The sequence below is a fragment of the Chelonia mydas genome, chromosome 24 (genome assembly GCF_015237465.2).
Source record: "Chelonia mydas isolate rCheMyd1 chromosome 24, rCheMyd1.pri.v2, whole genome shotgun sequence".
Taxonomy (NCBI): domain Eukaryota; kingdom Metazoa; phylum Chordata; order Testudines; family Cheloniidae; genus Chelonia; species Chelonia mydas.
The window spans coordinates 3,075,191-3,102,212 of NC_051264.2; the positions used below are offsets into that span (position 1 = coordinate 3,075,191).

Sequence of the window (27,022 nt, forward strand, 5' to 3'; positions counted from 1 at the left end):
AAGATGACACGTGTGTCCACTTAAACTAATTATTAAAAATAATGATGCAAACAAATACTTGAAGGATGTTTAATTGGAGCAAGTTACTTTATGCAAATCATATTTGAATACCTCGAGGATCTCTCATTTCCGGATACCAGGCCATGGAAACCCTATAAAAAGGTTCTCATCACAATGCTCCTCAAACGACTCGACATCTTCATTAGTTCCTGCAGGTGAATTGGGTAAGTCTCCTTCTGATGATTGGGAGCTAACTTCATCGCTGGGCTTAATTTTTCTCTTTCCTTTTTCTTGCTGCTCACAACTTAACTACCTTGTGGCTATTTCACGAATCCCATTGCAGGCCATGGGAATGGCATTTCAGCCCATCCTCCCTCCTCTTTATACTTTCTGAAGTGGTTTGCCATGGCCATGTTCTCTCTGGAAAAATGTTCCTCGTGCACCAGCCTCTGATTCTGCTGAATGTTCCGGTGCGTGATGCTCAGGAGAAGATGATGCTGTTTGCCTTCATTTTGCAAACCCTGAAATCTCCTTTGTCTTTCAGTTTTGCCCACTTACCAGGAAGATGGTTTACCAGCAGCAATGCAAACAGACCTGCCTGCCTCCTCCCTGCTGTGTGACCAAGTGCACTACCAAGTGCCTGGATCCCTGCTGCAAAGTCTGTGTGACCAAGTGTGTGAAAAAATGCGTGGATCCTTGCTGTAAAGTCTGCGTAAAGAAGTGCACTACATGCCTGCATCCATGTCCATGCCCGTGCCCTCAAAAGTGTCCTCCATGTCCTCCATGCTTTCCAAAATGCCCACCTGTGGAGCACTGCTGCAAAGAAAAGAAGTTCTGGTAGAGCCCATGGAACCACCGACGACTATGGAATGAAAATGAATTACAGCCCCTCGCGCAGTAGCTCTCTCCTCGCTCCGCTGGTCTGCCATTCCCCTTGCAGTTGGACGTGTTTCTAGGAACGTTTCCAGTCTCTGTCCGCATACTGCACACTGTTCTGTCTCTCCTATCGAGAGGTCAATGCCTTCCCTTGTAACGAGTAACTGACCGTCTTTGTGCCCTGGGATATCAGCTGTTCCTGGGGGAGATCCTGTAAGATTTGTGCTGTAGACACTTTCCTGTTGGAGATTTCCCCCCTTGTTCTCTTTTCCCATCCCGTCTTTTAAAGTAGAGCAATAAAAGCTGCGATTCATGACATCGTCGGCCTCCTGGTGTTTCATTCTCTTCAGCACTCACAAGCGCTCAGAGCCAGATTCTCCTTCTTTGGGTTTCCTTTTAAAAAGACCCTTCCTGAGGAAGTGGTGGCTGGTGCCCAGAAGAAGTCATGGGGACAGAGGCAGCAAAGAGGAGCGGAGGCAGCTGGGTACAGGGGAGACAGGCCGGTTCTCTGCCTCTGTGGGACTGAAACAGTCAGACAGCAGCAACCTGTGTGCCCTGCTCAGCGCCTCCCCCATCTGCTGTCTGTTGTGTATGTGCGACAGGGCCTGAATTCCCAGGGGGTATCCAGGTGCGCTGCACCAGTGGGGGCCGGACCAGCTCAGCTCTCAGAGGGGTTCTGCCTGCTGCAGCAGCTGGGCCGCAAAACAATTTCGTTTTTTTTAATTCTCATCATTTGGGGTCCCACTGATACCTTTTGAGCACTTCGGCCTGACAATCCTGCCGATGCCCACAAGCTGGTATCCTAATATTCTGCCATATTCAACTACTGCCACCAGCTACCCGCCTTGCGCTGCAACTTCCCAATATGCCCACATCTGAAGGGTGTGTCCGGCTTAGCGTGACCAGATATCCTGATTTTATAGGGACTGTCCTGATTCTTTGGGGATTTGACTTACATGCGACCCTAACAACTAATCAGTATGTCAAGAGAAAGGACATACATACATACGAACTCTAAAAACTAGTCAGTATGTAGAGAGAAAGGACTGTGTGGTACCCCCGAGCTCTGATTCAGCTGGGAAAGGACCTGCTGCAAAAGCCACCATGCCGGGCGGGGCAAAGCTTTGACATGAGGCCTTGTTAAGTTAGCCAACCCCGCCTCCAATTCAGTTTTTATTTTTGTGGGTACTAAATAGAGCTCACAGGAGATCGGCCGTGCTAGAGCATCAATGTCCGGTTGAGCAAAAGAAGAATCCGTGACGAGAAAAGATCTTGATTTTCCACAGTATTCACACCCCCTTCAGTCAGGGATGACTGATGCTATCCGTAAACACTGGCATGGATCAGACATTACGTGGGAGATTTTTTATATGCTTACCAGGGCTGGGTGCCCAGAAATGAGACAGGCTAGGGATATGCAGATGTGATTTTTACAATGCAAACTTTCTCCACCTACAGATCCTTCAATTACTTGCTTGCATCAAGATTTTTAATAAGTATTTTAAGAATTAGGAGACACACGTGACAGTGTCTGAGTAAATGCTGTTTGTAAGTTCTTGCGCCTGACCCACGTAATTCCAATGGGAAAAAAACAATTCAACAAAGAACTGGCTTATTTGTTTTCTATAATGGACTCTTATGTATTTCCATAAATTCCCCTTCACAGGCGTTCTTGCACCTTCTTCTGAGATATCTTGTAGTGGTCGCTGTCAGAGACACGATCCTGGCCTAGACAGATCTGTGGTCTGACCTGCTATGGGTGTTTCTCCATTCCTGCTAATGTGCAGCTTCCCTCCACGCTTTTATACACATGGAGTTGATGTTGGAATAATGAATACCCCAGTATTTTAGCGGTAGGATAGTCTCCACTCTGTTAGTCCTGCTAGAAGACATATCTGGGGTCCTTATCATCTGACATTGTGTCTTCGCTTAGTAGTGGCTTCCTGCTATTTTGTGATGCAACTTCTTTCTCATTCGAATCCAATCGAATACACTCGACATTCATCGATTCCAAAGCCAGAAGGGACCACTCTGATCATCTCATCTGATCTCTTGTCCAACACTGGCCACAGAACTAACCCGGAATAACTTCGAGAGCATAGACTTTGGACAAACTTCCGGTCTTGATTTAAAACTTCTCAGTGATGGAGAATCCACAACCACGGCTGGCAAATGGTTCCAATGCCTAATCACACTCCCTGTTAATATTTTACGCCTTATTTCCAGTCTGAATTTTTCGAGCTTCAGCTTCCAGCCATGGTCCAGTGACCTCCTCAACCAGCTCTTGTAAAACTCTTGGATTTGAGTTATCTGGACCTCCTTCTTTTAAAATGTCAAACTTTAATAGCTTCTCTTCAACATCCTCTATTGTAAGACCTTTGTGCTGGGCAGGTGTCTATCCTTATACATATGGGATGTCAGTGCGCACAGTGGTGAGAGCAATATCTTGTTTATCTCCATTATGTTAAAAATGTTTACATATCTAAGGTGCCCTCAGTCTGAGTTTGCAATTATAATTACCCCAGTATGGACTGGAAAAGTCACCCATGTTATCCTCTTTATACAGGGTGGTGAGAATGCTGAACAAGAATGACAGGAGTTTTAATTGATTTAAATCATGGAATGAGAAGTTACCATACATGTGTCAGGAAGCTCATGTTCCCTTTTAACCTATCATAGGGTGGTTGTCTTTCTTTCTTTCTTTCTTTCTTTCTTTTAAAAGAGAGACGGTTGCAGAGATTTCCTTAATTGTAAGCTACTTGAGACCAGAACCATAGTTTCCTTATGTGTTTGTACAGCCCCTAGCACAATGGGGTCCTGGACCACTAATGATGCTCCTTGGCCTTACCTCTATTCCAGGATTATGCCCCAGATTCTATCACCTTCAGGAGAAGGGACTGTGTCCTGTTGCATGTCTGCTCAGCCCTTGACGCAATGTGGCCCCGGTTTCAGGGGGGGTCTGGAGGAGCTCATGAAATATGAAGTTATAATAATAGCTCTCCTGTACTTCACCAGCACTGACACACCCTTAGATGAAAGGCTGGCAAAGAGCTGAGAGGGCTTGGCTGATGCGGGTTGAATTATCTGTGGCACCCAGAGAACACTGCAGCGTAAGAAATGCTCCGATGGTTGTCAAGGTTCCTTCCCCACTCTGAATTCTAGGGTACAGATGTGGGGACCTGCATGAAAACCTTCTAAGCTTACTTTTACCAGCTTAGGTTAAAACTTCCCCAAGGTACAAACTATTTTACCCTTTGCCCTTGGACTTCCACTGCCACCACCAAACTTTTATCTGGGTTTATTTATTAGGAAAGCGTTGTTTGGAAATGTCTTTCCCCTCAAAATCCTCCCAACCTTTGTACCCCATTTCCTGGGGAAGCTTTGATAAAAATCCTCACCAATTTGCACAGGTGAACACAAACCCAAATCCTTGGGTCTTAAGAACAATGAAAAAGCATTCAGTTTCTGAAAAGAAGGATTTTCAGAGAAGTAAAAAAGAATCACCTCTGTAAAATCAGGATGGTAAATACCTTACAGGGTAATTAGATTCAAAACATGGAGAATCCCCCTAGGCAAAACCTTAAGTTACAAAAAGACACACAGACAGGAATATTCATTCTATTCAGCACAGGTTAATTTCTAGCCATTTAAAGGAATCATAATCTAACGCATCTCTAGCTAGATTACTTACTAAATTCTAAGATTCCATTCCTGTTCTGTCCCTGGCAAAAACATCACACAGACAGACACAGACCCTTTGTTTTTCTCCCTCCTCCCAGCTTTTCAAAGTATCTTCTCTCCTCATTGGTCAGGTGCCAGCGAGGTTATCCTAGCCTCTTAACCCTTTACAGGTGAAAGGGTTTTTTCTCTGGCCAGGAGGGATTTTAAAGGGGTTTACCCTTCCCTTTATATTTATGACAATAGTCTTTTCTCCTTTCTTTCTTTTTAGGTTCGTGGGTTTCTACGAAGTCACCCAGGCTTATCTTGGAATTTTTCTTTCCCCTCTTTTCATTCTATGTGGGTCTTTTAAAGCAAAACACAAGAGAGCTTGAAATGGGTGAGACAGGAGCCAAGCAGTGATTAAAGAGACAAGGAGAGGGCAAAGCAAACACCAGGAGGCAGATGATTCCAGGAAGAGCAAGTTACATTTCAACGCAACAATAATTTGAGGTTGGATGGAAGCTGAGGAATGAAATTATGCCAGTGCTGAAGACGTGACGGTGGAATTGTACAGAGTGAGTGTCTCGGATGTGAGCAATATCTGAGGGGTACTTACGCAGTCAGTTACATCCTACGTGAGAAGGTCCTGATCCCATAAGAGAATTAACAGTCTGTGATAGGATAAACCTCTGGAACCGTCAGTGAAATAAGGAACAAAGCTCAGGAGAACATGAGCTAAGCAAGAGGAGGAAAAATAACTTGCAAAGGGATGTGAGATGTGTGAATTTTTGACAGGGAGGTTGCTTAACCATTGGAAAAACATTGCAAGGGAAGGGGGAGGATCCTCCATCACTAAAAGTCTTCAGATCAAGACCTTTCTGGCAGAGACGCCTTAGAGAATCACAAGATATGGGGTATAAGTATACAGGGGTGACTGGGTGAAATTCTCTGTGCATTATCGTACAGGGTGTCAGTCTAGATGGTAATGGTCTCTTCTCACCTTATGCAATTTAAAGGTGAAAATGTAGATAGGGGAATACTGCAATCGAGTTTCCAGGAAATGTGAAACAGAGGTGTACATTTTGAAAGGCAATGCCTGATTGCACGTGGTGCTTGCAAAAGTCTTCCCCATAATGTATAATCCATGGCTGTGCTTATGGATAGCATCAGTAACCCCTATTAAAGGAGGCATGAATTTTGTGGAAGATTAAGATCTAGTCTCTTAAAAGAGGCCTTGTTTCCTTGACTTCCATTGGTTTTCTAGGATGGCCAAGTCCTCTTGGGGTCTATGACAATACAAATAAATTGGAGGTGGGTTCAGCTGACCTAATAAGACCTCATTTCAGAGCTTTGGCCCACAGTATGGAGACTTCTGCAGCAGGTCCTTCTGCAAAGGAGAATGAAAGACCAGGAGGCAGACAATGCCAGGAATCACAGCTTTTATTGTAGTACGTCTCCATTAAAAGACATGATGGGATAAGAGAACAAAGGGGGGAAATCTCCTACAGGAAAAAGAGTCAAAAGCACAAGTGTTACAGGATCTCTCCCAGGAACAGCTAACATCCCAGGGGCACAAAGACGGTAAGTTACTCATTACAAGGGGAGGCATTGACCTCTGGAGAGGAAAAGCAGAAACGGTGCGCAGTGTGCGGATAGAGAGTGGAAACGTTCCTAGAAACACGTCCCACTGCGAGGGGAATGCCAGACCAGCAGAGCGAGGAGAGAGCTTCTGCGCAAGGGGCTGTAATTCATTCTCATTCTGTAGATGTCGGAGGTTCTCTGGGCCCTACCAGAACTTCTTTTCTTTGCAGCAGTACGGCACGGGGGGGCATTTTTCAGGGCATGGAGGGCACGGAGGACACTTTTCCAGGCACGGAATGCACTTTTCAGGGCATGGAATGCACTTTTCAGGGCACGGAATGCACTTTTGAGGGCACGGAATGCACTTTTCAGGGCACGGGCATGGACATGGATGCAGGCATGTAGTGCACTTCTTCACGCAGACTTTACAGCAAGGATCCACGCATTTTGTCACGCACTTGGTCACACAGACTTTGCAGCAGGGATCCAGGCATTTGGTAGTGCACTTGGTCACACAGCAAGGAGGAGGCAGGCAGGGCTGTTTGCATTGCTGCTGGTAAACCATCTTCCTGGACGTGGGCAAAACTGAAAGACAAAGTAGGCTTCAAGGTTTGCAAAATCAAGACAAACAGCATCATTTTCTCATTAGCCTCATGCACCAGAACATTCAGCAGAATCAGAGCCTGGTGCACTGGGAACGCTTCTCCAGAGAGAGCATTGCCATTGCAAACCCCTTCAGAAAGAACAAACATGGGGGAGGATGGACTGAAATCCCATTCTAAAAGTCTGCAATGGGATTCGTGAAATAACTTCAAGATACCTAAGCAAAACACTCTTCTGACCAGTAATATATCTCTGCAGAAGAAAGCAAAACATTCGGTGCAAAATGTACTCTAAGGTTGAAAGAGTTATCCTGAGATTAATAGCAGGGCGAGAGATACAGAATGGGTTGAGCAGTATTGGTAAGCATCGATCATTTCTGCATTCAAATATTTTTCTGCTAGAAGAGTTAAAGAAACCACTCAGTGCTTCTGAACGTGCAGGTGGCAAATGGAAGTGCATTTGTGCAAATGTTTTCTTGCCAGGTCCTGAGGCTGCATGAATGTATCTGGAATTGCATTTCCAGTACAGAGCAGCTTGACTGTTACAGGTGGTGATTCCTTGAATCTACTTACTGCCTTCCTTTCATTGGGAGGATGTGTGCGCAGGCAAGGTCTTTAGATTCTCTTCTGTTCCCCTCCAGCTCCGCAGCTAGTGTAAATCAGTGGAGCTTCATTGACATCCACAGAATTGAGCAGGTTTTCGCTCGTGAGGAATCAGGCAGTGAGAGTGCAGGGGCTATATCCCCTCCATATCGTGTCAGTCTGAGTTACTTCCAGACACATCTTACTCCTTTGCCCACAAATCTCCGACCGCTCCCTCCACCTAGAGGTTTTCCTTTCCCACTTCTCTCTTCTGAAACTCTGAGCCCCGCCCTGTAATTCCCTGTCACACCCACTAATTTAATCTCCTGATTTAGAAAGGGCTCCGTAAATCATGGACGGAGAACATTCAGCACAAACAGAGCTTTGTGCCGTGGGAAACGTTTCTGTCGAGAGAGCACTGCCATTGCAAACCACTTGAGAAAGAACAACCCTGACAGAGAATGGACTGAAATCCTTTCCTGCAGCCCTGCAATGGGATTAGAGAAATAACAGCAAGATGCTTACGCAAAGCGCTCTTGTGATCAGCAAGGAAAGGAAAGCCAGAAATGAAGCCCAGCCATGAAGTTAGCTCTCAATAATAAGAACAAGACTTACCAAGTCACCAACAGGAGCAAATGAAGAAGCCGAGTGGATTGAGGAGCACTGGGTCACGAGCCTTTTTATACGGTTTCCGTGGCCTGCTCCACGGAAATGAGGCACCCCACAGGTATGTCTCGCTCGAATCACACAGCCTTCAATTGCTCATTTGCATCACTAATGTTGCTAATTATTTTCAATAATTATTTTAAGCGGATGCATGTTACGTATTAGAGGAAACGCTGTTTGGAAGTTCTCTGCCTGATCCACATACTCTACCTTAGAAAAAGGCAATTCAATTAACACCAGGATTCTTTGCTTTTCCATAAATTCCTTTTTCAGACTGTCTTGCATCTTCCTCTGAGGCATCTGGTTCTGGTTGCTCTTGGAGACAGGACACTGGATGGGATGGATCTTTGCTCTGAGCCATTATGGGTACTTCTTTATTCCTGCTAATGTACAACTTCCCTCCATGATATACCACCCATGCTGCTATAGACACACAGGTGACCTTGGATTCATGGATTCCCCGGTATTTTTAGCAGAAGGACACTTCCAATCCAGCCCACCCTGTTAATTCTGCTAGAATAAATATTTGTCAGGTGATTCCTAATGACATGGTGTTTGGCTCATTATTATCCGACATTGTGTCTTCACTTAGGGGTGGCTTCTTGCCATTTTGCTCTCAAATTTTCTTTCAGTTCTTGTATTTTCTAATACAGATGGCAAGCTGCTGTGGCAGGGTCCATCCTGCTGTATATGGGATGCCAGCGCCCCCAGAGGGGAAAGCAATCTCCTGTCCATGTCCATTATATTACAAAAAAATGGTAGACGATTTTTTTTATTTCATGATTTAAATGACTGAATCTCCTAGAAAAAGAACAGGAGAACGTGTGGCACCTTAGAGATTAACAAATTTATTTGAGCATAAGCTTTTGCGGGAAGTGGGCTGTAGCTCACGACAGCTTATGCTCAAATCAATTTGTTAGGCTCAAAGGTGCCACAAGTACTCCTGTTCTTTTTGCAGATACAGACTAATACGGCTGCTACTGTGAAACCTGTACCTCCTAGAGGCCCCCACTACGAGAGCGAACTTATTGCTAGGTGCTGTACAAACACATGGCACCTGCCCCAAAGATTTCCATCTAGACAGATAAAAGGCTGGAGGGGAAAGAGGCGTAGGGAGGTGAAGTGACTTGTCCAAGATCACACAGGTGGGCAGAGGCAGGGATATAGTCCAGTTCTCCTGACTCCCCATGCAATGCCGTATCCAGGAGATCCCTCTGCCTCCTGTAAGGTATTTAATTATTGTGACTCACTAGGGGACAGATTCCTTTACTAGAAGAATCCAGAGATATTTTCCAGCCCTTACCTCTTCCAGGGAGGAACTCGTTCTTGGAACCCTGTGGCCCAGCTGGTGAGAAAAACACACGGGAATTCCAAAGAGGAAGATACACCCTGTCTCATCAGCGTCAGAGGCTGAGTCACAGGGTATTGAATCAGCTGCTGCCCTCTGAACCCACAGGAGAATCACACCCCCTCAGGGCCCTGCAGCATGAGATTCCACAGTGCCCGTTAATTGACTAAGCAGGAATAGCAAGTGACACCAAAGAAAGGGTCTGCAAGATGCCCTAGGATGGGCTCTTAATGACCCACAAGTGTTGGCTTTAAGGAGGAAAAGGGAATATGATCTTCCTGATACCTGCATAGAAAGCTCCTCATTTTCTGACTAAAATACATTAAAACTTTCAACCCTTGTATTTTTCTTCACAACAGTCACTGCCCTGTGTACACAGGATAAGCCGGGTGTCTTTCCCTGCCCATATTAGCATAATTACAAGTCCACACTCATGTTGATGGCCTCTTAGATCTGTAAATGTTTTGATGGAATGGAGATGGACAGGAGATAGTTCTCACCCTTGGGGGCACTGGCATCTCATACGTATAAAGACGCACCTCCATCACAAGAGTTTACAATCTATATTAGAAAATATTAGAATTAGGATGAAGTTTCAGTGCAAAATAGCAAGAAGGCAACACAAGGTGAAGACACAATGTCACATAACAAAGTTCCAAGCTTCTTCTCAGGAAACACCTGACCAATATTCCTTCGAGCAGGAATAACAGGGGCGAGTGGGCTGCATTTCGAGTGTCCTACTGCTAAAACTACCAAAGAATCCATGAGCCCAGCATCAGTTCTGAGCCCATAGAGACATGCGTGGTGTATCATGGACGGGAGATGTACATTAGCAGGAACAGAGGAATACCCCTAGTGGATCAGCTCAGAGATCCATCCAGCCCACTATCTTCTCTCTGCAAGTGAGCAGTACCAGATGCCTCAGAGGAAGATGCAAAAGCCTGCAGAAGGAAGGAATGGAAATCCATAAAGACCATTTTTAAGCGAACAATGCCGTTGTTTATTGAATTGTATTTCTAATATGAATTTTGTAGGTCAGGCGCTTCCTCAAAGATGACACGTGTGTCCACTTAAACTAATTATTAAAAATAATGATGCAAACAAATAGTTGAAGGATGTTTAATTGGAGCAAGTTACTTTATGCAAATCGTATATGCATACCTCTAGGATCTCTCGTTTCCGGATGCCAGGCCATGGAAACCATATAAAAAGGCTCGCATCACAATGCTTCTCAACCGACTCGAAATCTTTACTAGCTCCTGAATTGGTGAATTGGGTAAGTCTCCTTCTGATGATTGGGAGCTAACTTTAAGGTTCGGCTTAATTTTTGGCTTTCCTGTCCTTGCTGCTCAGAAGAATGTTTTGCTAAACTATCTTGTGGCTATTTCACGAATCCCATTGCAGGCCATGGGAATGGGATATCAGTCCATCCTCCCTCTTGTTTATTCTTTTTGAAGTGGTTTGCCATGGCCATGCTCTCTCTGGAGAAGTTTTCCTCGTGCACCAGCCTCTGATTCTGCTGAATGTTCCGGTGCGTGATGCTCAGGAGAAGATGATGCTGTTTGCCTTCATTTTGCAAACCCTGAAATCTCCTTTGTCTTTCAGTTTTGCCCGCTAACCAGGAAGATGGTTTACCAGCAGCAATGCAAACAGACCTGCCTGCCTCCTCCTTGCTGTGTGACCAAGTGCACTACCAAGTGCCTGGATCCCTGCTGCAAAGTCTGTGTGACCAAGTGTGTGAAAAAATGCATGGATCCTTGCTGTAAAGTCTGCGTGAAGAAGTGCACTACATGCGTGCATCCATGCCCGTGCCCATGCCCTCAAAAGTGCCCTCCATGTCCTCCGTGCTTTCCAAAATGCCCACCTGTGGAGCACTGCTGCAAAGAAAAGAAGTTCTGGTAGAGCCCATGGAACCACCGACGACTATGGAATGAAAATGAATTACAGCCCCTCGCACAATAGCTCTCTCCCCGCTCCGCTGGTCTGGCATTCCCCTTGCAGTGGGACGTGTTTCTGGGAACGTTTCCAGTCTCTGTCTGCATACTGCGCACTGTTCTCTCTCTCCTATCGAGAGGTCAATGCCTTCCCTTGTAACGAGTAACTGACCGTCTTTGTGCCCCTGGGATATCAGCTGTTCCTGGGGGAGATCCTGTAAAGTTTGTGCTGTAGGCTCTTTCCTGTGGGAGATTTTCCCCCTTGTTCTCTTTTCCCATCCGTCTTTTAATGTAGAGCAATAAAAGCTACGATTCATGACATCGTCGGCCTCCTGGTGTTTCATTCTCTTCAGCACTCACAAGCGCTCAGAGCCAGATTCTCCTTCTTTGGGTTTCCTTTTAAAAAGACCCTTCCCGAGGAAGTGGTGGCTGGTGCCCAGAAGAAGTCATGGGGACAGAGGGAGCAAGGAGGAGCGGAGGCAGCTGGGTACAGGGGAGACAGGCCAGTTCTCTGCCTCTGTGGGACTGAAACAGTCAGACAGCAGCAGCCTGTGTGCCCTGCTCAGCGCCTCCCCCGTCTGCTGTCTGTTGTGTGTGTGCGACAGGGCCTGAATTTCCAGGGGGTATCCAGGTGCGCTGCACCAGTGGGGGCCGGACCAGCTCAGCTCTCAGAGGGCTGCAAAACAATTTCGTTTTTATTCAATTCAAAGTTCATCAGAATGAATCACTTTTGTGAATCTCATGATTTTGGGGGCCCCACTGCTGCCTTTTTAACACTTTGGCCTGAAAGTTCTGCTGATGCCCACAAACTGGCACCCTAATTTTCTGCCATAGTCAACTCCTGCCACCAGCTACCCGCCCTGCGCTGTAACTTCCCAATATGTCCAAATCTGAAAGGTGCACAAGGCTTGGAGTGACAGGTGTCCTGAGTTTCTCGGGACTGTCCCAGTTATTAGGGGCCTTGTCTTCTGTAGGACCCTATTCCCCCCTTCTTCATCCTCCCACGCCCCCATCCAGATTTTTCACCCTTGCTATATAGTCAAACTGGTAAGACTCCAGTTTTCTGAGTATTGCTCTTTCAGCACATTGGATGGAGCTGTGAAAATCAGGACAGATCCAGGTGTTCAGACCATAAGAACGGCCACACTGGGTCAGACCAACGGTCCATCTAGCCCAGTGTCCTGCCTTCCGACAGTGGCCAATGCCAGGTGCCCCGGAGGGAATGAACAGAACAGGGAATCATCAAGTGATCCATGCCGTGGAGGCATGTCCTCTGGAATGGTGGCCGAAGCCTGAAGGGAGTGGGACACGTGACACCCTAGCGCATCTGGCAGGCAAATAGGCCGCGACGTCAGCCACAAGAGTCCCATGCGAACACCTGTTCCCACCCCGCAGGCGACACTGCGAAGAAGCAGCAGGCAGCACCTTGTTGCTCGGTTTGTACATTCACCGAGCAGAATGGGGTGCTAGGTGCGATGACAATTGTCATCTTTGGCCATCCATTTAGAGTGTTCCCATCCACCGCTGGCTACAGCCTGATGGCCAAATTCATCTCTGGAGCAACTCCCTTGATTCCAATGTCAGACTGGGCCAGGAAAACGAGATGTATTGCCCGGTGACATTCAAGTGACTCAACAGGCCGAACTAGCATAAAATAGGGCTGTTGTATTTTATTTATTAAATCCTTTTCTTTGGAAGGAGCAATAAGACTGAGCTCCGCAGGCAATGCCCCATATTCGTTTTTATGCCTTGCCCATGGAGTACAGTGTTTGAAGGGATGAACCATGAGTCCGTCACTGGGAACCTGCATCAGAAAAATGACAATGAGGGGCATGTACTGATGCAACATCCCCACAACAGGTCTGCAACGGTTTTTCATCGTGGGACGTCAGGCTTATAACTCAGACCTCAGCCACCTGAGCTAAGTGGTAACACCGTTACCTAGAGTAGCCTGTCACCTTGAAATTCCATTTTCTGTTGAGTAGCCACTAGAGAGAGATACAACCCACCCAGGACTGTGACAATTGTGAGAGGAGAGCGACACGGGATCACTGGTCAACTTGGCCTCGAACAATTAATCAGGAAAACACAAGGTCTAAAGTACTTTAGTTCTGGCACTTCCTCCATAACAGTGATTCTCAACATCACACTCACTATTAATATTTTATGCCTTCTTTCCAGGCTGAATTTTTCTAGCTTCAGCTTCCAGCCATTGTACATATTAGACCTTTCCCTGCTAGACTGAAGAGCCCGTTATTCAATATTTGTTCCCCAGGCAGATACTTGTACACTGTAATCAAGTCATGCCTTAACCGTCTCTTTGTTAAGTTAAATAGAGTCAAGGAGCTCAAGCTATCAGTGTAAGGCAGGTTTTCTAATCTTTTAATCATTCTTGTGAGTCTTCTCTGAATCCTCTCCAATTTATCCACAGCCTACTTGAATTGTAGGCACCAGAACTGGCCACAGGATTCCAGCAGCAGATCTCATCAGTATCAAATACAGAGGTAAGATAACCTCTCTCCACAAACCTGAGATTCCCCTGTTTATGCAGCCCAGGATCGTGTTAGCTCTTGGGGCCACAGCGCTCATATTCCGCTGATTATCTACCATGACCCCCAAATCTCTTTCACCGTGCACGACCTGCAATAAATGACATTGTCCAATGGGTTTGTACTGTAAAGCATGATATTTAGTAGCACGGCTTCCCAGGATGGAGTCTCCCATCCTGTAAGTATGGCCTGCTTTCTTTCTTCCGACACTTCACTCTCAGCAAGTTCCACTAATTAACATGCAAAAGGCAGGGGCTGAAAAACATCCTTGAATGCCTCTTATTGATCACAGGTGGGTGGGATTTGGTTTTTGGTGCCATCAGACAGATAGCACCTCCAGGAGCACAGCACACCCCCTAGTGCCGTACTAGTGCATTTGTTCTCCGTTGAGCCAGAGACACGTCACCCTTCCCATCCCTCCTGGTTAAAGCTTAGGTGCAAGTCTCTCTGCTGTTGCTAAGCATTGCCTTTTTAATGGCAGGTTCTCTTCTAGTCCCCATGATGCTCCCCAGGGCCATTATTCTGGTGTAGTCACACCAAATTGTCAAAAGCAAATGAGGCTTGAACTTTTGCTATCCACCCCCGACGCCACACGTTCTCGACATATGACTTACAATCATAGAACCCTAGGGTTCAAATGCACCATAAGGGTCATCTAGTCTAACCCCCTGCAAGGTGCAGGATAAGTGGTTTCTAAACCATCCAAGGCAGATGGCTCTGCAGCCTCCTTTTGGAAACTTCCACTGAAGAACCTTCTACGACCTCCCGAGGCAACCTGTACGATTGCCTCCTCTTCGTTCATTTAGCAAGTTTGTCCTGAGATTTACCCGAAATCTGCTCTGCTGTAGTTTGAACCCATTGCCTCTTGTCCTGCCCTCCGTGGCAAAACACAACAACTTTTCTCCATCTTCTCTACAACAGCCTTTCAAGTAGCTGAACACCGCTATCATATCCCGCCTTCATCTCCTCTTTAGCAAACTAAACATACCCTGTTCCTTCAGCCTTTGCTCCTGCGGCTTCCATTCCATCCCTCTGATCATCTTTGTCACTCGCCTCTGGATCCTTTCCCGTTTCTCTACATCCTTTCTATACTGGCCTCAGCGCTGAGTAACTGCTCCCTGCCTTCCAGACAGTCTTCTGCAACATGCTCCTGAACCCTCTTTCCCTACATTCCTGTCAGTTCTCCTCATACCTCAATAGCCTCCCCAACTCCCACCAATCCACTTCTGTCTCTCTGCTCCCTCTACATACAACATGCTGCTTAGGACCTCAGCATGTTTGGATGCGGCAGCAAGGGGCACAGTATTAGAACCCGGAAACACCAGGAGGCAGACGATGCCAGGAATCACAAATTTTATTGTAGCACGTCTCCATTAAAAGACATGATGGGATAAGAGAACAAAGGGGGAAAATCTCCCACAGGAAAAAGAGTCAAAAGCACAAGTGTTACAGGATCTCTCCCAGGAACAGCTGACATCCCAGGGGCACAAAGACTCGTTACAAGGGGAGGCATTGACCTCTGGAGAGGAAAAGCAGAAACAGTGCACAGTGTGCGGACAGAGACTGGAAACATTCCTACAAACACATCCCACTGCGAGGGGAATGCCAGACCAGCGGAGCGAGGAGAGAGCTTCTGCGCGAGGGGCTGTAATTCATTCTCATTCTGTAGATGTCGGAGGTTCCACGGGCCCTACCAGAACTTCTTTTCTTTGCAGCAGTGCTGCACGGGGGGGCATTTTTCAGGGCACGGAATGCACTTTTGAGGGCACGGAATGCACTTTTCAGGGCACGGAATGCACTTTTGAGGGCACGGAATGCACTTTTCAGGGCACGGAATGCACTTTTCAGGGCACGGGCATGGACATGGATGCACGCATGTAGTGCACTTCTTCACGCAGACTTTACAGCAAGGATCCACGCATTTTGTCACGCACTTGGTCACACAGACTTTGCAGCAGGGATCCAGGCATTTGGTAGTGCACTTGGTCACACAGCAAGGAGGAGGCAGGCAGGTCTGTTTGCATTGCTGCTGGTAAACCATCTTCCTGGACGTGGGCAAAACTGAAAGACAAAGGAGGCTTCAAGGTTTGCAAAATCAAGACAAACAGCATCATTTTCTCATTAGCCTCATGCACCAGAACATTCAGCAGAATCAGAGCCTGGTGCACTGGGAACACTTCTCCAGAGAGAGCATTGCCATTGCAAACCACTTCAGAAAGAACAAACATGGGGGAGGATGGACTGAAATCCCATTCTAAAGGTCTGCAATGGGATTCGTGAAATAACTTCAAGATACTTAAGCAAAACACTCTTCTGACCAGTAATATATCTCTGCAGAAGAAAGCAAAACATTCGGTGCAAAATGTACTCTAAGGTTGAAAGAGTTATCCTGAGATTAATGGCAGGGCGAGAGATACAGAATGGGTTGAGCAGTATTGGTAACCATCGATCATTTCTGCATTCAAATATTTTTCTGCTAGAAGAGTTAAAGAAACCACTCAGTGCTTCTGAACGTGCAGGTGGCAAATGGAAGTGTGTTTGTGCAAATGTTTTCTTCCCAGGTCCTGAGGCTGCATGAATGTATCTGGAGTTGCATTTCCAGTACAGACTAGCTTGACTGTTATGGGTGGTGATTCCTTGAATCTACTTACTGCCTTCCTTTCATTGGGAGGATGTGTGCGCAGGCAAGGTCTTTAGATTCTCTTCTGTTCCCCTCCAGCTCCGCAGCTAGTGTAAATCAGTGGAGCTCCATTGACATCCACAGAATTGAGCAGGTTTTCGCTCGTGAGGAATCAGGCAGTGAGAGTGCAGGGGCTATATCCCCTCCATATCCTGTCAGTCTGAGTTACTTCCAGACACATCTTACTCCTTTGCCCTCAAATCTCCGACCGCTCCCTCCACCTAGAGGTTTCCCTTTCCCACTTCTCTCTTCTGAAACTCTGAGCCCCGCCCTGTAATTCCCTGTCACACCCACTAATTTAATCTCCTGATTTAGAAAGGGCTCCGTAAATCATGGACGGAGAACATTCAGCACAAACAGAGCTTTGTGCCGTGGGAAACATTTCTGTCGAGAGAGCATTGCCATTGCAAACCACTTGAGAAAGAACAACCCTGACAGAGAATGGACTGAAATCCCTTCCTGCAGCCCTGCAATGGGATTAGAGAAATAACAGCAAGATACTTACGCAAAGCGCTCTTGTGATCAGCAAGGAAAGGAAAGCCAGAAATGAAGCCCAGCCATGAAGTTAGCTCTCAATAATAAGAACAAGACTTACCAAGTCACCAACAGGAGCAAATGAAGAAGCCGAGTGGATTGAGGAGCACTGGGACACGAGCCTTTTTATACGGTTTCCGTGGCCTGCTCCACGGAAATGAGGCACCCCACAGGTATGTCTCGCTCGAATCACACAGCCTTCAATTGCTCATTTGCATCACTAATGTTGCTAATTATTTTAAATAATTATTTTAAGCGGATGCACGTTACATATTAGAGGAAATGCTGTTTGGAAGTTCTCTGCCTGATCCACATACTCTACCTTAGAAAAAGGCAATTCAATTAACACCAGGATTCTTTGCTTTTCCATAAATTCCTTCTTCAGACTGTCTTGCATCTTCCTCTGAGGCATCTGGTTCTGGTTGCTCTTGGAGACAGGACACTGGATGGGATGGATCTTTGCTCTGAGCCATTATGGGTATTTCTTCATTCCTGCTAATGTACAGCTTCCCTCCATGATATACCACCCATGCTGCTATAGACACAGAGGTGACCTTGGATTCATGGATTCCCCGGTATTTTTAGCAGAAGGACACTTCCAATCCAGCCCACCCTGTTAATTCTGCTAGAATAAATGTTTGTCAAAAGATTCCTACTGATATGGTGTTTGGCTCATTATTACCTGACATTGTGTCTTCACTTAGGGGTGGCTTCTTGCCATTATGTGCTAAAATTTCATTCGAGTTCTTGTATTTTCTAATACAGATGGCAAGCTGCTGTGGCAGGGTCCATCTTGATTTATATGGGATGCCAGCGCCCCCAGAGGGGAAAGCAATCTCCTGTCCATGTCCATTACATTACAAAAGAGTGGTAGACGATTTTTTTTATTTCATGATTTAAATGACTGAACCTCCTAGAAAAAAAAAAACAGGAGAACGTGTGGCACCTTAGAGATTAACAAATTTATTTGAGCATAAGCTTTTGTGGGAAGTGGGCTGTAGCTCACGACAGCTTATGCTCAAATCAATTTGTTAGGCTCAAAGGTGCCACAAGTACTCCTGTTCTTTTTGCAGATACAGACTAATACGGCTGCTACTGTGAAACCTGTACCTCCTAGAGGCCCCCACTACGAGAGCGAACTTATTGCTAGGTGCTGTACAAACACATGGCACCTGCCCCAAAGATTTCCATCTAGACAGATAAAAGGCTGGAGGGGAAAGAGGCGTAGGGAGGTGAAGTGACTTGTCCAAGATCACACAGGTGGGCAGAGGCAGGGATATAGTCCAGTTCTCCTGACTCCCCGTGCAATGCCGTATCCAGGAGATCCCTCTGCCTCCTGTAAGGATTTAATTATTGTGACTCACTAGGGGACAGATTCCTTTACAAGAAGAATCCAGAGATATTTTCCAGCCCTTACCTCTTCCAGGGGGGACCTGGTTCTTGGAACCCTGTGGCCCAGCTGATGAGAACAACACACGGGAATTCCAAAGAGGAAGATACACCCGTCTCGTCAGCGTCAGAGGCTGAGTCACAGGGTATTGAATCAGCTGCTGCCCTCTGAACCCACAGGAGAATCACACCCCCTCAGGGCCTTGCAGCATGAGACTCCACAGTGCCCGTTAATTGACTAAGCAGGAATAGCAAGTGGCACCAAAGAAAGGGTCTGCAAGATGCCCTAGGATGGGCTCTTAATGACCCACAAGTGTTGGCTTTAAGGAGGAAAAGGGAACATGATCTTCCTGATACCTGCATAGAAAGCTCCTCATTTTCTGACTAAAATACATTAAAACTTTCAACCCTTGAATTTTTACTCACAACAGTCACTGCCCTGCGAACACAGGATAAGCCGGGTGTCTTTCCCTGCCCATATTAGCATAATTACAAGTCCACACTCACGTTGATGGCCTCTTAGATCTGTAAATGTTTTGATGGAATGGAGATGGACAGGAGATAGTTCTCACCCTTGGGGGCACTGGCATCTCATACGTATAAAGACGCACCTCCATCACAAGAGTTTACAATCTATATTAGAAAATATTAGAATTAGGATGAAGTTTCAGTGCAAAATAGCAAGAAGGCAACACGAGGTGAAGACACTAGGTCACAGAACAAAGATCCAAGCTCCTTATGAGGAGAAACATGACCAATATTCATTCGAGCAGGAATAACAGGGGCGAGTGGGCTGCATTTGGAGTGTCCTACTGCTAAAACTACCAAGGAATCCATGAGCCCAGCATCAGCTCTGTGCCCATAGAGACATGCGTGGTGTACCATGGATGGGAGATGTACATTAGCAGGAACAGAGGAATACCCCTAGTGGATCAGCTCAGAGATCCATCCAGGCCACTAGCTTCTCTCTGCAAGTGAGCAGTACCAGATGCCTCAGAGGAAGATGCAAAAGCCTGCAGCAGGAAGAAATGGAAAACCATAAAGATCACACCACATTTGTTTATTGAATTATATTTTCGAATATGAATTTTGGATGTCAGGCATCTCCTTAAAGATGACACGTGTGTCCACTTCAACTAATTATTAAAAATAATGATGCAAACAAATAGTTGAAGGATGTTTAATTGGAGCAAGTTACTTTATGCAAATCATATTTGAATACCTCGAGGATCTCTCATTTCCGGATACCAGGCCATGGAAACCCTATAAAAAGGTTCTCATCACAATGCTCCTCAAACGACTCGACATCTTCATTAGTTCCTGCAGGTGAATTGGGTAAGTCTCCTTCTGATGATTGGGAGCTAACTTCATCGCTGGGCTTAATTTTTCTCTTTCCTTTTTCTTGCTGCTCACAACTTAACTACCTAGTGGCTATTTCACTAATCCCATTGCAGGCCATGGGAATGGGATTTCAGCCCATCCTCCCTCCTCTTTATTCTTTCTGAAGTGGTTTGCCATGGCCATGTTCTCTCTGGAGAAATGTTCCTCGTGCACCAGCCTCTGATTCTGCTGAATGTTCCGGTGCATGATGCTCAGGAGAAGATGATGCTGTTTGCCTTGATTTTGCAAACCCTGAAATCTCCTTTCTCTTTCAGTTTTGCCCACTAACCAGGAAGATGGTTTACCAGCAGCAATGCAAACAGACCTGCCTGCCTCCTCCTTGCTGTGTGACCAAGTGCACTACCAAGTGCCTGGATCCCTGCTGCAAAGTCTGTGTGACCAAGTGTGTGAAAAAATGCGTGGATCCTTGCTGTAAAGTCTGCATAAAGAAGTGCACTACATGCCTGCATCCATGTCCGTGCCCGTGCCCTCAAAAGTGTCCTCCATGTCCTCCATGCCTTCCAAAATGCCCACCTGTGGAGCACTGCTGCAAAGAAAAGAAGTTCTGGTAGAGCCCATGGAACCACCGACGACTATGGAATGAAAATGAATTACAGCCCCTCACGCAGTAGCTCTCTCCTCGCTCCGCTGGTCTGCCATTCCCCTTGCAGTGGGACGTGTTTCTGGGAACGTTTCCAGTCTCTGTCCGCATACTGCGCACTGTTCTGTCTCTGTTATCGAGAGGTCAATGCCTTCCCTTGTAACGAGTAACTGACCGTCTTTGTGCCCTGGGATATCAGCTGTTCCTGGGGGAGATCCTGTAAGATTTGTGCTGTAGACACTTTCCTGTTGGAGATTTTCCCCCTTGTTCTCTTTTCCCATCCGTCTTTTAATGTAGAGCAATAAAAGCACCGATTCATGACATTGTCGGCCTCCTGGTGTTTCATTCTCTTCAGCACTCACAAGCGCTCAGAGCCAGATTCTCCTTCTTTGGGTTTCCTTTTAAAAAGACCCTTCCCGAGGAAGTGGTGGCTGGTGCCCAGAAGAAGTCATGGGGTCAGAGGGAGCAAGGAGGAGCGGAGGCATCTGGGTACAGGGGAGACAGGCCGGTTCTCTGCCTCTGTGGGACTGAAACAGTCAGACAGCAGCAGCCTGTGTGCCCTGCTCAGCGCCTCCCCCGTCTGCTGTCTGTTGTGTATGTGCGACAGGGCCTGAATTCCCAGGGGGTATCCAGGTGCGCTGCACCAGTGGGGGCCGGACCAGCTCAGCTCTCAGAGGGGTTCTGCCTTCTGCAGCAGCTGGGCCGCAAAACAATTTCGTTTTTTTTAATTCTCATGATTTTGGCGTCCCACTGATGCCTTTTTAGCACTTCGGCCTGACAATCCTGCCGATGCCCACAAGCTGGTATCCTAATATTCTGCCATATTCAACTACTGCCACCAGCTACCCGCCTTGCGCTGCAACTTCCCAATATGCCCACATCTGAAGGGTGCGTACAGCTTAGCGTGACCAGATGCCCTGATTTCATCGGGACTGTCCTGATTCTTTGGGGATTTGACTGACATGCGACCCTAACAACTAATCAGTATGTCAAGAGAAAGGACATACATACATACGAACTCTAAAAACTAGTCAATATGTCAAGAGAAAGGACTGTGTGGTACCCCCGAGCTCTGATTCAGCTGGGAAAGGACCTGCTGCAAAAGCCACCATGCCGGGCGGGGCAAAGCTTTGAAATGAGGCCTTGTTAAGTTAGCCAGCCCCGCCTCCAATTCAGTTTTTATTTTTGTGGGTACTAAATAGAGCTCACAGGAGCTTGGCCGTGCTAGAGCATCAATGTCCGGTTGAGCAAAAGAAGAATCCGTGACGAGAAAAGATCTTGATTTTCCACAGTATTCGCACCCCCTTCAGTCAGGGATGACTGATGCTACTGGACCACTAATGATGCTCCTTGGCCTTACCTCTATTCCAGGATTATGCCCCAGATTCTATCACCTTCAGGAGAAGGGACTGTGTCCTGTTGCATGTCTGCTCAGCCCTTGACGCAATGTGGCCCCAGTCTCAGGGGGGGCCTCGAGGAGCTTATAAAATATGAAGTAATAATAATAGCTCTCCTGTACTTCACCAGCACTGACACACCCTTAGATGAAAGGCTGGCAAAGAGCTGGGAAGGCTTGGCTGATGCGGGTTGAATTATTTTTGGCACCCAGAGAACTAGCTATAAAATCCCTCTTAGTAGCTGTTCTCTACCTGCTTTACCTGTACAGGGTTAAAAGTCTCACTGTGATTCATAGGGAAAAGGAAGTGAGTGGGGGCTGAAAGGGCTGAGGATACCCCACAGGAAGGAATTCCGAAGGGCACATTCCTGGGTCCTTTATATGGTTTCCATGGCCTGGTTTCTGGAAACGAGATATCCTAGAGGTATGCAAATATTATTTTAATAAACGAACTCGATCCAATTATCCATCCTTCAACTACTTGTTTGCATCATTATTTTTAATGATCATTTTAAGTGGACACACGCGACATGTTTGAGGAAACACTGGTTTTAAGTTCTAACGCCTGACCTACATAATTCATATTAGAAAATACAATTCAATACACAACTGCATTGTTTGCTTAAAAATGGTCTTTATGGATTTCCATTCCTTCCTTCCGCAGGATCTTGCATCTTCCTCTGAGGCATCTGGTCCTGCTCACGGACAGAGAGATATTGGCCTGGATGGATCTCTGAGCTGATCCACTAGGGGTATTTCTCTGTTCCTGCTAATGTACATCTCCCGTCCATGATACACCACGCATGTCTCTATGGGAACAGAGCTGCCGCTGGGCTTATGGATTCCTTGGTATTTTTAGCAGTAGGACACTCCAAATGCAGCCCACTCGCCGCTGTTACTCCTGCTAGAATGAATATTGGTCAGGTGTCTCCTCATAAGGAGCTTGGGTCTTTGTTATATGACATGGTGTGTTCACCTCGTGGTGCCCTCTTGACATTTTCCACTGAAACTTTGTCCTAATTCTAACATTTTTTAATATAGATTGTAAACTCTTGTGATGGAGGTGCTCCTGTGGCTTCCATTCCATCCCTCTGATCATCTTTGTCGCTCGCCTCTGGATCCTTTCCCGTTTCTCTACATCCTTTCTATACTGTCCTCAGCGCTGAGTAACTGCTCCCTGCCTTCCAGACAGTCTTCTGCAACTTGCTCCTGAAACCCCTTTCCCTACATTCCTGTCAATTTTCCTCACACTTCAATAGCCTCCCCAACTCCCACCAATCCACTTCTGTCTCTCTGCTCTCTCTACATACAACATGCTGCTTAGGACCTCAGCATGTTTGGATACGGCAGCAAGGGGCACAGTATTAGAACCTTTCAGAGTAACAGCCGTGTTAGTCTGTATTCGCAAAAAGAAAAGGAGTACTTGTGGCACCTTAGAGACTAACCAATTTATTTGAGCATAACTTTTCGTGAGCTACAGCTCACTTCATCGGATGCATACTGTGGAAAGTGTAGAAGATCTTTTTATATACACACAAAGTATTAGAGCCTGGATATGATAGATTAGATCCTATTTCCTCACAGCCCCCTATTCCCTCGCAGGCTCTCAACGCTCTGAAAGACCCGTGTTACTGAAGATCTCTTCCGGGGATATCTGAGGAAGCAGAGTGTGCCACAGGGTAAGGTGTGAGATTCAGGGGTAAATGTGGAAGCCTCCACTGGGGTCTGGTGCATATGTCCATCCATAGGAGCAAAGCTTTTTGAGTTCTTTGGAATGTGGGCTTCAGATCATCCAAACCTGCCCTCTCTTTAGACCACTAATGTTTGTTATTGCTGTGGGCACTAAGTGGCTACCCAAGAAAAATGTCACGTCACAGCATAGAGACCATCCATAGCACAGACTTGGAGCTGTGGTAGGGGGTGGTGTGGCCTAGTGGATAAACCCTTGACAGGCAGACAGAGGAGCTGGGTTCACTGCTAGCTCCATCACACACCTGCATGGTGAGTCCATCCCCTCCTCATTTTCAGTCTGTTTAGATGGCCAGCTCTTCAGGGGAAGGGACTGTGACCTGCTGCGTGTTTGCTCAGCACCTGACGCACGTGGCCCCGGTCTCGGGGGGGCCTCGAGGAGCTAATGAAATAGGAAGTAATAATAATAGCTCTCCTGTACTTCACCAGCACTGACACAGCCTTAGATGAAAGGCTGGCAAAGAGCTGGGAGGGCTTGGCTGATGTGGGTTGAATTTTTTGTGGCACCCAGAGAACACTGCAGTTTAAGAAATGCTCCAATGGTTGTCAAGGTTCCTTCCCCACTCTGAACTCTACGGTAGAGATGTGAGGATCTGCATGAAAACCTTCTAAGCTTACTCTTACCAGCATAGGTTAAAACTTCCCCAAGGTACAAACTATTTTACCCTTTGCACTTGGACTTCCACTGCCACCACCAAACGTTTATCTGGGTTTATTTATTAGGAAAGCGTTGTTTGGAAATGTCTTTCCCCCCAAAATCCTCCCAACCCTTGCACCCCACTTCCTGGGGAAGCTTTGCTAAAAATCATCACCAATTTGCACAGGTAAACACAAACCCAAACCCTTGGGTCTTAAGAACAATGAAAAAGCATTCAGTTTCTGAAAAGAAGGATTTTCAGAGAAGTAAAAAAGAATCACCTCTGTAAAATCAGGATGGTAAATACCTTACAGGGTAATTAGATTCAAAACATAGAGAATCCCTCTAGGCAAAACCTTAAGTTACAAAAAGAGACACAGACAGGAATATTCATTCTATTCAGCACAGCTTAATTTCTAAGCCATTTAAAGGAATCATAAACTAACGCATCTCTAGCTAGATTACTTACTAAATTCTAAGACTCCATTCCTGTTCTGTCCCCGGCAAAAGCATCACACAGAAAAACACAGACCCTTTGTTTTTCTCCCTCCTCCCAGCTTTTGAAAGTATCTTCTCTCCTCATTGGTCATTTTGGTCAGGTACCAGCGAGGTTATCCTAGCCTCTTAACCCTTTACAGGTGAAAGGGTTTTTCCTCTGGCCAGGAGGAAATTTAAAGGGGATTACCCTTCCCCTTATATTTATGACAATGGTCTTTTCTCCTTTCTTTCTTTTTAGGTTTGTGGGTTTCTACGAAGTCACCCAAGCTTATCTCGGAATTTTTCTTTCCCCTCTTTTCATGCTACCTGGGTCTTTTAAAGCAAAACACAAGAGAGCTTGAAATGGGTGAGACAGGAGCCAAGCAGTGATTAAAGGGACAAAGAGAGGGCAAACACCAGGAGGCAGATGATTCCAGGAAGAGCAAGTTACATTTCAACGCAACAATAATTTGAGGTTGGATGGAAGCTGGGGAATGAAATTCTTCCAGTGCTGAAGACGTGACGGTGGAATTGTACAGAGTGAGTGTCTTGGATGTGAGCAATATCTGAGGGGTGACTACGCAGTCAGTTACATCCTACATGGGAAGGTCCTGATCCCATAAGAGAATTAACAGTCTGTGAAAGAATAAACCTCTGGAACCATCAGTGAAATAAGGAACAAAGCTCAGGAGAACATGAGCTAAGCAAGAGGAGCAGAAATAACTTGCAAAGGGATGTGAGATGTGTGAATTTTTGACAGGGAGGTTGCTTAACCATTGGAAAAACATTGCAAGGGAAGGGGGAGGATCCTCCATCACTAAAAGTCTTCAGATCAAGATCTTTCTGGCAGAGACGCCTTAGAGAATCACAAGATATGGGGTATAAGTATACAGGGGTGAGTGGGTGAAATTCTCTGTGCATTATCGTACAGGGTGTCAGTCTAGATGGTAATGGTCTCTTCTCACGTTATGCAATTTAAAGGGTGAAAATGTAGATAGGGGAATACAGCAATCGGGTTTCCAGGAAATGTGAAACAGAGGTGTACATTTTGAAAGGCAATGCCTGATTGCAGGTGGTGCTTGCAAAAGTCTCCCCCATAATGTATAATCCATGTCTGTGCTTATGGATAGCATCAGTAACCCCCTATTGAAGGAGGCATGAATTCTGTGGAAGATTAAGGTCTAGTCTCTTAAAAGAGGCCTTGTTTGCTTGACTTCCATTGGTTTTCTAGGACGGCCAAGTCCCCGTGGGATATACTCGGTATCTACCACAATAAAAAATAAATTGGAAGTAGGTTCAGCTGACCTAATAAGACCTCATTTCAGAGCTTTGGCCCACAGTATGGAGACTTCTGCAGCAGGTCCTTCTGCAAAGGAGAATGAAACACCAGGAGGCAGACGATGCCAGGAATCACAAATTTTATTGTAGCACGTCTCCATTAAAAGACATGATGGGTTAAGAGAACAAAGGGGGGAAATCTCCTACAGGAAAAAGAGTCAAAAGCACAAGTGTTACAGGATCTCTCCCAGGAACAGCTGACATCCCAGGGGCACAAAGACGGTCAGTTACTCGTTACAAGGGGAGGCATTGACCTCTGGAGAGGAAAAGCAGAAGCGGTGCGCAGTGTGCGGATAGAGAGTGGAAACGTTCCTAGAAACACGTCCCACTGCGAGGGGAATGCCAGACCAGTGGAGCGAGGAGAGAGCTTCTGCGCGAGGGGCTGTAATTCATTCTCATTCTGTAGATGTCGGAGGTTCCCTGGGCCCTACCAGAACTTCTTTTCTTTGCCGTAGTGCGGCACGGGGGGGCATTTTTCAGGGCATGGAGGGCACGGAATGCACTTTTCAGGGCACGGAATGCACTTTTCAGGGCACGGAATGCACTTCTGAGGGCACGGAATGCACTTTTCAGGGCACGGAATGCACTTCTGAGGGCACGGAATACACTTTTGAGGGCACGGAATGCACTTTTCAGGGCACGGGCATGGACATGGATGCACGCATGTAGTACACTTCTTCACGCAGACTTTACAGCAAGGATCCACGCATTTTGTCACACACTTGGTCACACAGACTTTGCAGCAGGGATCCAGGCATTTGGTAGTGCACTTGGTCACACAGCAAGGAGGAGGCAGGCAGGTCTGTTTGCATTGCTGCTGGTAAACCATCTTCCTGGACGTGGGCAAAACTGAAAGACAAAGTAGGCTTCAAGGTTTGCAAAATCAAGACAAACAGCATCATTTTCTCATTAGCCTCATGCACCAGAACATTCAGCAGAATCAGAGCCTGGTGCGCTGGGAACACTTCTCCAGAGAGAGCATTGCCATTGCAAACCCCTTCAGAAAGAACAAACATGGGGGAGGATGGACTGAAATCCCATTC

The 27,022-nt window shown here is 46.4% G+C and overlaps 1 protein-coding gene across 1 annotated transcript in view; it reads right to left on the minus strand.

Annotated features, from left to right (window-relative positions):
• The window catches only part of LOC119564212 (keratin-associated protein 10-7), a 48,607-nt gene extending 21,799 nt beyond the window's left edge, over positions 1-26,808 (minus strand). Inside the window, exons 1-7 of the mRNA XM_043535572.1 lie at positions 26,609-26,808; positions 20,246-20,328; positions 15,619-15,859; positions 11,110-11,192; positions 9,271-9,312; positions 6,327-6,702; positions 734-816 (exon numbers count right to left, since the gene is read on the minus strand). Coding sequence (XP_043391507.1) covers positions 734-816; positions 6,327-6,702; positions 9,271-9,312; positions 11,110-11,192; positions 15,619-15,859; positions 20,246-20,328; positions 26,609-26,808 — 1,108 coding nt within the window. The remainder of the gene's footprint in view (positions 1-733; positions 817-6,326; positions 6,703-9,270; positions 9,313-11,109; positions 11,193-15,618; positions 15,860-20,245; positions 20,329-26,608) is intronic.
• Positions 26,809-27,022: the final 214 nt, after the last annotated feature.